Here is a 10,659-nt window from a genome sequence, read left to right as displayed (position 1 = left end):
TGAGGCTCCGCGTGGAGGAGTTAAGAGCATCTCCAGTCGCGTCCCCCAAACCGTCCCCCAAATCGCGCCGGATTGAGCGTTTGGGGGACGTGTTTCGTTCGTGCCGCGTTTGGGGGACGTCGCTCCCCAGCCGCGTCCCCCAAACGCCGCCCCCAATCAGAAATTCAAATAGATGCATTCAAAAGAGATCGTTCCCGCCGGTTCGTCGCGATCGAGTAGCGGCGATCGATCAAAGTATCTGGCGCGCGATCATATTACGGACCGGTGGTGCATGCAAATTAGAAGAAGGGGTTGGTCGACGGCGTCGTGTCCTGAGTCGACGCAGGCCCGTCGAGCACGACGACCTCGTCGCGATCCGCCTGTTCCTGTGCATGGTGCGTCCGCTCCGTCGCCGACGCGGAGGCCGACGCAGGTGTACCCGATGAAGACGCGTCGGCCTGCTCTTGCTGCGCTGCCGCTGCCGCCGATGCCGATGCCGCCGCCGGGGCCGCCGCGTCCGCCGCCGCCATTTTGGCTTCGATGTCGTCGAGGATCCGGCCTTTGAAGAAGTTGTGCGCCGCTCGCGTCCGGGAGACATTCCCTCTGTCGACGTTCTCGGCGAGGGACATGTCGTCCCTGCGTTTCTTGAGCTCCGCCTTCTCCTCTTGCCTCTTGAGCAGCTCGGCCCACCTTTGGTCGGCCTTCTTGTCGCGGGAGATAAAGGTCGAGGAGACGTCGGCGAGGCATTTCGTGATCGACGCCTGCGTCTTCTCGGACGACGCAGCGTCGGCCAAGGCGGCCTTGGCAGCCTTGTTGCCGTAGGACGCCCTGCCGACGTTGCCGCCGACGCGTCCGGATCAATGGCGTCCTTCCCCTTGGACAACGACGAGGCGCGTCAACTTCCATTTCTCATTCACTTTGAGCTTGCCATAGCAATGCGTCGGCGCGAACGGCCTGTGACCATCCGAGTACTTGGCGTACAATTCCATAGCCCGATCAAACTAACCAAAGAAAGCAGAGTCATTTCATCGAACACAATGTGGGCGCTACGGATTATGGAAGAAACAAGTCGTACCGGTTGGCCGACGTCGGCGCCGCTCGTCGCCTCTCGGTCTCTAAGTCGTGATGGTACCCATGGAAGGAGTTCACCGACGCCCGGATGATGGCCCATCGCGTCGACATTGCCTTCTGGCTCCTCTTCATTGGCACTTTCCGGTAGTCGCCGTTGATCGGCTTGCGCTCATCGAACTCGGCCTTGATCCTCGCCCAATACTTCCCGCCTTTTTGGTTGGCGCCGATGATGGAGTCATGGCTCACCGTCGCCCACGACTCGCAGAGACAAAGATCTTCCAGAACCGTCCACTTCGGGCCTCGTGTGCCCGACGCCTTCTTCTTCTTCTTCTTCTTCGTCCTCACGCCGTCCGCGTCTACCTCCACGAGATCATCGTCACCGGCACCCTCGTCGTCCTCTTCCTCGCCGCCCTCTTCGTCGCCGCCCTCTTCGTCCTCAACGTCGTCCTCCTCGTCGTCCTCCACCCCGTCCTCTTCCTCGTCGTCCTCCTCCTCAACCCCGTCGTCCTCCTCGGCACCGGCGCCGTCGTATTCGAGCGGACCCCTGCGGCCGGTGAAAGGGCCGCCGTCCGGACCGGGTCCCGGCTCGCGTTGCTCGTACGCCGGGAGTAGAGGTTGTTGGGGTTGAAGCCGCCGTGCGGCAGCGCATCCTGGTAGTGCGGCGACAAGTTAGGCGTCACGCACCCGGGAGTGGCGGAGGGGCCGTCGTTGTAGAAGGCGGCTTGCGACGGAGAGAAGACTCCCGGAACGTACACCGGCACGTTCGTACTATATGGGCTCGCGTTGGTGGCGGCGATACACCCGGCGATTATGCGGCGGGTGCGCGGCGCGCCGCCGAGCCTTCTTCTCCAGCCTCCGCCGCCCTCCGTCCTTTCCGCTCCGCCGTCGATAGCTTCCGGCGCAGGCAATCTTGCTGCCATTCATCTTCGGTCATGCCTTCGGGCTTCTTCTTCGCAGCCGGCGCCTTCCGCGGCTTCGCGAACGGCGCTTTCGCCCCTATCGTCGCATTGCCCGGCGGCTTCTTGGCCGCTTTCTTCGCCATCTTTTTGGGGGCTGTCGGCGGCGCCATGGAATGGGGAGAGGGTAGCGGCGGCGGCGGGTGCACGGCGGGAGGGAGAAAGAAATCGGCGGGATAGGAGAAATGAATCGGCGGCAGGATATGTTTTGGGAGGCCTGTGCGCGGCGGTATAGGCGCGATTTGGCGGGAGCGGCAGGATTTGGCGGGAGTGTGAGACGAATTTTCCCTCGTGCCGCCGACGGGTCGGGCCCGCGTCGGTTGGCCTCGCTTTCGCTGTGTCCGGCGTCCCCGGTGCGTCCCCCGTGGGACGGGGACGGGCTCGGGGCGCCGGACACCGTATCGGGCGCGCCGGACAAAAAAGGGCTTTGGGGGACGCGGCTGGAACGCTTTTTTTGTCCGGCGCGCCCCAAATCGCTTTGGGGGACGGTTTGGAGGACGCGACTGGAGATGCTCTAATGCTCGGATGTGGCTGTGTGAGGTGTCCATTTTGGAGTTAGACAAGTCTACGACGACTGAGGGATCTCGCCATAGGTGTCGGCCGCTGCACTGTTTGCAGGTCGGGCCGTTGCACCGCCGGCGTACGTCGGTCGCCGTCACGAGAGCGGCAGGCCCGCGCCGCGTGTCGGAAGCTGCACGCTGTAGCAAGTCAATCGCCACCGCCTCTGTCGCCTCCCTGCGCGCTGTGGCGGTGCGGTAACACTTGCACAGGGCGATGGTGCATGGCAGCAAAGGAGGCTTGCCTTCTCCGCGAGCACACGGTGACCCTCGGTAAGCTGGTTCTCCCGCGTTTCGAGGAGCCCGCGCTCGGTGCCGAGCTCGTTTTCATGAGTCGGGAGATCCTTCTCGTGACGGGCGACCCTGCTTCACTGTAACATCACAGGTTTGAGCATAGATCCGGGTAGAATTAGAAAGGGTAGTACATTTTATGGTAAAACAGGGAAAATTTCACGCCTAAATGCATAAAACCTAGGGGAATTGATGTTTCTCTCTCGCTGCGAGTTAGGGTTTAGTCGCGAGGGTGCGATAGATTTCGACATGACCTCTTTGTTATTAGGCTTTTGAGGGGAAAATAATTTTTTCAAATGAGATTCAAATTTGACTTTGAATCCTAATTCAAAACATCACTATACCAGTGTGATATTTATTCAAATTGGAATTCAAATAAACAATACAAATTCAAATAGGAATAGAAAATGAGAATATAAGATAAGCATCTATATGAATTCAAATAAGAATAGAAGAAATTTGAATTCCAACTAAAACTATCAATAAGAATTTACAATTAAAAATAATAGGGAAAACAATGAACATTATTGGTATCAAAACAATATACATTGTCTTTACAATATCCTTTGTTACAATACAAATTGAATTAATAAACAACTAAGAAAATTACAATATTATCCAACTCAAGAAATAAACTAAACCTAACTAGGATCATGTTGATCCATTGACAGCACCAGATCACAATCACCAACAACAGTTTCAGTTCATCCATAGAAGTATAGAACCACACAGTTCATCTAGTTCATACCAAAACAACCACAGGCCAATATCATGGTGAAATGGAGCAAAATCCAGAAGATCGGGACCTAGGAGGAGTAGGTCAGGCCAAACCAGATGATCAACAACAAACACACATATAATCTAGGAGCTGGAACAAGGTGTATCCCTCGCACAAAAGCCACATAGACAAAGTCAAGTTAGGTCTATATACAAGCCCAACAGAACAAAGTCAATTCAGGCAGTGATGCACACATAGTAAAAAAACAAAAGAACCACATAATGGAGAAGACTTTGGGCATACTCCCTCCTCCCTCTACCTGCGAATAAGTATATTTTTTAATAAAAAGTTAAATATTTTTAAATATAACTGAAGTTTTACAAAAAAGTATCAAGATATTGATATCAAATTACTATACTATTGAACTACATGTCAAAATGAATCTAGTGATACTAATTTAGTGACATAAATGCTGCAACTTCTTTCTAGAAAATTGATCAAAATCAATATAATTTTATTTAATACATGTCAGTATAATTTGATATAGAGGACGAAGGGAGCAGCCAACGCCAGCCAGACAAACAGGAAAACTACCTAAATAGATGCAGCCTATACGGAAGCAGGTTGGGACTTGGGACATGAATAGGCAGAGTTGTCCTTCCAATTTCAGAATAAGCTGTTGCAGAAGCTTCCAAACACTTGGCTCTCTGAATTGTGTCTTTCCCAGGAGAGAGCAAAGCAGCTTGCCTTTTTCCAAAGAAAGCTTCTATTACATGGTCCATCCACTTTCCTGCCACTTCGTATTATCATCGGGGATCAGCACATTATGATTAAGCTGTACATTATGTTTCTGGACTCGTTTAATCATCGTTTCCTTACAACTTTACAAGGTCGCTATGGAAGCTTTGAGACATGCAAGCCGGAGCAGAATGCGGGCGCTCGCAGACGCGCATGCGCATCGATGCGTAATACACCTCTATATACACTATAAATCGCTCTGTACATAGCTCGGTAATCAGATCTCCAGGAAGCAGGCGGCCTGCACGTGCCCGGAGAACTCCGGCGGCGCCGGCGCGCGCGCCCAAGACGCGGGCTTGCCGGCCTCGTCGCGCAGCATGTACACGGTCTGTTCCCCTCCGTGGCAGCCGGAACCGATGACCACCACGCGGCCGTCGGGGACGGCGGAGACGGTGGACGCCGTGCGGGCGTCTTCGGGTACGGAAGCCACTGTGCGCCATGCGTTAGACGCGCCGCCGTCGCGCGCCACCAGGTTCCCGTCGCGCAGCATGTACACGCGCTCGGCTCCCGGCACCACGCAGCACGTCCTCGGGCACGCGCCGTCCTCGAGCAGAACCTCCCCGACAGGGGCCCAGGCCCCCGTCGCCGGATCGAAGGCCTCGGCGGAGCCGGCGAAACGTCCCTGCGCCGGCGTCGGGTACCCGCCGACGACCAGGAACTTGCCGCCGATGCAGAGCCCGCGCGGCTCGTCACGCTCCTCCGCCATGTCCGGGAGCGCGGTCCACGCGTCGGAGTCCGGGTCGTACGCCAGCGCCGAGCGCAGCGCGTTCTTCTCCTCGTCGTGCCCGCCGGCCACGTACACGGTCCCGCCGACGGCCGCGGTGGCGAAGAAGGACCGGCGCGGGCCGGGCATGGGCGCGCCGCGCCGCCACGCGCCAGTAAGGAAGTCGTACACGTACACCGAGTCAGTCGGCGCCCACGACTCCGGGTCCCATCCGCCGACGACAACCAGCCGCTTCCTCCCCTGCCCGCCGTCCACCGCGGCCACCTGGCAGAACAGAGGAAGGCTCCCGGTCGGGCCGGGCAGCACCGGGAGCGAGGCCCACCGCCCTTCCACCGGGTCGAGCAGCACCATCCTGTAGTTGTTCGCCGGGCCGCCGTTGACCGCCGACGACGCGGACGAGTGCTTCTGCGCCGGTCCCGGTTCGACGACATGCTCGGGCTGCGCCTGGACCATGGCGATCACCGGACGTGCCAGCCCCTCCATGCGGCGCAGGCGGCTGTAGTCCGGCGACTCGACCTCCTCCTTCCATTGCCGCGAGATGCGGCGCACCGTCGGCAGCTGGTCGAAGCCCACCCGGATGAGGCACTCCCTCGCCACCTCCTCCGGCAACCCGGGGATCAGGTCGCCCATTGATGTTGCCGCGAAGCAGCTGCTCATTTCTGAAGAAACAATATCTGACTTGGATCGACTGTGGAGTGTGATCTGAGCAAGAAACGAGTGAGAGCTTGCTTGGTTTGTGTGAGAGCTCAGTGTTGTGTACTTGCTCTGTGCGGAGAGTGGCGCGCCATATTTATACGGGGTGTCGGAGGTTGAGGAAACAGGGGAAACGATCGATTTGTGATTTATTTTTCTTCGGCGAGTGTTATTGTCCAGTTGATTTGGTGCTTATCGTTGCCTACTTGCGCGAGTGGATTCTTCCAGATTTTTTAGCGGTATCGCGATTTTGATAGGGACAATAGTGTCCGAAAATGTTGAATGGAACCTGGATACGCGCGCACCCGTTTACGAAAAGTTTAAAAAAATACTCTGTAAAAGTTTCCAAAAAATGTGAAGTAAATTTTTGCATGTAGATATTATGTTGGTACTTACTCATGTGTGTTTTCACGGAAAAATACCATTGTGTGTGACCTACACAAAAATGACAAAATGCAAATTTCTATTCCTGTGAATAGTACAAATTCCTGTTCACTATTCTCATTTGGACATTTTGTTATTTTTATACAGGTCACACACAATGGTATTTTTTCGTGAAAACTCACACGAGTAAGTATCAACATAATATGTAAATGCAAAATTTTACTTCACATTTTTTGGAAACTTTTAAATAGCATTTTTTTTGAACTTTTCGTAAACGGGTGCGCGCGTACCCAGGTTCCAATCCTCCGGGTCGGTGTCCGAAACAGAAGCGATGGGTATGTGGCATCCTGGATGTAGTTTATATATCACTTGCTATCCTAGCCTGTAGCCAGTAGTAGATCTTTGTACCTCTCACTTAGGGGTTCTATGATTTAAAGGATAGAAAAGTATAAAACATAAATATGAAGAATTTAGGATATTATGGCTACTTGAATCCTATAAAAAGATGAAGTGTGTTTAATTGTAGCAAATAAATATTTCTACTTATGTTTTTTATTATAGAATTTACACTAAAATTCTATATAATATGTTTCTACAAATCAAACAGTGTAGAAAATTTTCCTATAGGGCCGGACCTACACAATTGATATACAAATCATATGAAACAAAGGAGCCCTTAAGTTATTTCATTTCCTTTGCAATTCTAGACACGCCTGCCAGTTTTCTGAAGTATACCACGGTGCAACTGATTTCTTTCGACAAAATAAATATATTAATATCGTGAAGATATCAATTACATCTAACATTTTCAACAACACATTGCCATAATGACATTATGGATGCACACAACCAAAAAATGAAAAATTATAGAAAATAAAAGTCCCACTACAGAGATCTATTTCTCGTAGCAGCGTGTCAAACACCACCAAGACATCACCGAAAATCTATCGTCTCCCAAAGCAATGTCTCCAAGAAGGGAACAGTGCACAAGGTCATCATCATCTTGATCATAGATCATAGATTTTCACCAATACTTACAAAAGAATGTCTTCAACAAGGCTATTGCGAGGCACAACCAATTAATGCCATCGCCAGGCACAACCAATTAAGGTCAAACATTGGGTTTTCACCCTATAGGTTTAAACTATGAATTTCTCATGTGTCGTTGCCTCCAATTGTCGATGCCGCTGCTCCAAGTCACGAATCGCCAAGCAAAAAACCTCATCACCACAAAGACTCGAACCACCATTATTAGTCCTCAGATCTCGGCTTCCATGCCATTCTCCATGACTGACTTCACCTTGGAACTAAACACATGTCCCACGCTGGCAGACTGCAGAGCTTCCCATCGCTCCCTCTGAAACCAAACGGTCGGAAAAAACATGGTTGCGCACGACCGAATACCATCCGATCCGGCAATCTCAGACATGTCATCCATTCGAGTTGGCCTTCCGAAACCCAACACACCGGCCAGATCAATGAAGGCCGGCAACAAGTAGTTCTTCGTCCTGGCATGCCAGCTTCGTCAATTGCGCCTTCTTCCAAATCTGGATAAGTGGTAGATTCTGTAGGCATTGTAGTCGTGGGGATGATGTTGTTGCCAACATTGTGTGACGCTGAATTGTTTTGCGGGCCTCTACCACTGCGATCATTGGAACCACCACCAACTTCATGGTCATCAACCATTGGGTCTGAAGATTCTTCAACCATCTCTGCTGGTGCAGCTTGAGTGCAAAAAGGAGGCTCCAAGTCAATGTCATCTTCTTCTGTTGGACTAGCATTCAGATCCAATCCTGACATCTGGAATCATGAAAAAAAAATCTTATTAGTACTTTGACCCATTAATATATTTCTAAATAGGAAGGATACATCGTTTTGGCACTAGTAGGAAAAGCTTCATCAGTGGCGCACGAAAACATGATTTCGTGGCGCACGGACGGTGCGCCACAGAAACTTCGCCACAAAAATAGGGTTTCTGTGGCGCACCGTACCATGCGCCACGGAATTAAGGTGTTCACGTGGCGCATACGGTCCAGCTGCGCCACGAAATAGGTGCGCCACTGAATTCTATTTTGGTGCGCCACAGAACAATGTACAGGTATACTCGATTTTGTGCTCCCTGGTGTATTATACAGGTTTTATATAGGTTTTGTACACAGTATACAGGTATAATATAGACAGATAGACAAATATAATATGGACACATATAACATAGCAACATTATACATCATCATCACAATACTTAGTGACATAGGCATCCCAAATGGGCCTGCTGAAGATAGTACCCGGGGTTTAATGAAGGCCCACTACCCGAAGAATAAGAAGATTCGGGAGTCTACGATATATTAAGGAAAGTAGAATTGTAATAAGAAGTGTTGTTTGTAATCTGGCGGGATGAGTTAGAAACCGTCCCGGACTCTGTAACTTGTACAAAACGAAACCCTCGGCTCCACCTCTTATATAAAGGGGGAGTCGAGGGACGAAGAGATCATCGAATCATTGTTCACAAACCCTAGTTTTCATAATCGTCGAGTACTTTTTGGCTGAAACCTTCGAGATCTACTTGCCCTCTACTTCTAACTAAACCCTAGCCTATAACCCGTAGGCATTGACAAGTTGATACCTTGTCAATTGGCGCCGTCTGTGGGAATTAGAGGCGTAAGGATCTGATCTCGATGGCACGTTCAAGATCTTCGACATCGTCAACCGGAAGCAACACAATGGATCGAGGTAAACAGATCGCTGCTGGTCTTGTCGATTTTGTTCCTCACCCACCCTCCCGTTTGGATGCATATGCGTATCTGGCGGATCCCATGGAGATGACGTTCGGAAGGTTTCACTTTCGCGTCGAGAAGGAAGGATCGTATCGTGTCGAAATTCCGATTTCGTCGGGATCGTCGGCGGTCGATTCCGATTTTTCAAACTATACATCGTCAACCGAGTCAGGAGAAGAAGAAACTTCGGAAACACGTTACGTCGACACCGAGCAAGAGAGAAACTCGCCAAGATCTTCGGCGACATATCGTTCGAGTCATCTGCGGACTCATATATAAGCGATGACTCAAGCGATGTCGACAGTTGCGACTTCATCGACAAATCTATCACGGTGGGCAAGGTCTTCATCAATCTCAACAATGATGTCACCAAACCCAACATAGATCTGAGTACAAAATATCATCAGATTTATGCCATCGAAAATCAAGAGGAAACATCAGAGGCTTTCGACGATTTGGGTAATCCCTATGTCGATCCCTCAGATCTAAGGAGAGGTATGGGCACTAAATATGTCGGGCCCACACCACGTGTCAGAGTTCAACTTCCACAAACAGCACGGGATACGAGCTGCAAAAGCTTTAGATGGTTCGGAGCCAATGACGACCAGCTGCTACGGTCCAAGAACTGCAAGCTTATCAATATAGGCTCGCACGAGCTGCCGGAGAATTGGAAAAAGAGACGGCTGAGTTGAACGAGGAGAAAAGAAGCGACTTACGCATCCGGCGGGAGAAGGGCAGATCTAAGTCGACAATCTAGAACCTCGGGAGATAGTCATAGAGAAGCTCGGAACAGAGCAAGGTCCAGATTGCAACACATACCTGAAGGAGAAAGAGAGTACCTAGTTCAAAATCTCGACATGTCTTTTATGTCGATAGACACAACAGGGAATATTATCCCTAAAACACCAGAAACTGGATATATGGCGACACAAGCCTTTATCCTTGCATCCAGGCCACCTCCAGGAGATCCAAGGGAGGCTTTGTACAATATGGCGATAGCAGGAAAAGAAGTCATGGGAACGGCGTTTGTATCAACACCGCCGAGAAGGAGCTGCAAGGCAAAATAGTCCACGACCTACGGCAGCAGCGGCGACAAACGTCGAAGGACCAAGTGGAGCAAGAGATACGGCAGCACAAGCAAGGGTAGACAGAGCACGGCAAGGCGGAAGGGAACATCGACAATCCCCAGAACTAAACGACGAGGATATGTGCGGTTTGCCGTGCTTCACAAGGAGAGTACGAAAAACTCGAGTCCCTTCGGGATTTAAGTTGCTCGATCACTTCAAAAAATTCGACGGCCTGCAAGATCCGGAGGATTGGCTAGTTGACTACCTCGAGACGGTGAAGTTAGCTGGAGGAACTAGGGCAACGGCCATGCAAAGTATTCAGGTGCACTTAAGTGGAGCCGCACGATCTTGGATCAAAAAGCTTCCGCCAGGATCTATCGACAGCTGGGAAAGTTTCGAGGACGTATTCGTCAAGAACTTCAGGTCCACGTGCAAAAAACCTGCGTCGTTAGAAGAGCTGAGAGCATGTCGACAAAAGCCAGATGAGTCAATGAGAAAATACATCCAAAGGTGGAACATCATCAAAAACTCGGCGAGAAAATATATCGACGGGAGAGCAATAGATGCGTTTGTTGCAGGAATTAGACGTGGAGATTTTGTCGAGGACTTGGGAAGGACTAATCCAAAGACAGTATCCGCGTTAATGG

General features: G+C 51.1%; 1 protein-coding gene across 1 annotated transcript; it reads right to left on the bottom strand.

The window, feature by feature from the left end:
• Window positions 1–4,396: 4,396 nt before the first annotated feature.
• Window positions 4,397–5,941, bottom strand: LOC124694839 (F-box/kelch-repeat protein At1g80440-like). The gene has a single exon (XM_047227777.1). The coding sequence runs from the start codon at window positions 5,749–5,751 to the stop codon at window positions 4,588–4,590; it is 1,164 nt and encodes a 387-aa protein (XP_047083733.1). The 5' UTR covers window positions 5,752–5,941; the 3' UTR covers window positions 4,397–4,587.
• Between the last annotated feature and the right edge of the window lie 4,718 nt (window positions 5,942–10,659).

Source organism: Lolium rigidum, chromosome 1, assembly GCF_022539505.1.
Source record: "Lolium rigidum isolate FL_2022 chromosome 1, APGP_CSIRO_Lrig_0.1, whole genome shotgun sequence".
NCBI classification, from domain to species: Eukaryota; Viridiplantae; Streptophyta; class Magnoliopsida; order Poales; family Poaceae; genus Lolium; species Lolium rigidum.
This window is presented reverse-complemented; position numbering and strand designations above follow the sequence as displayed.

Coding starts and splice junctions, on each gene's coding strand:
- LOC124694839 (XM_047227777.1), bottom strand. CDS start 5,751: ATGAGCAGCTGCTTCGCGGCAACATCAATGGGCGACCTGATCCCCGGG.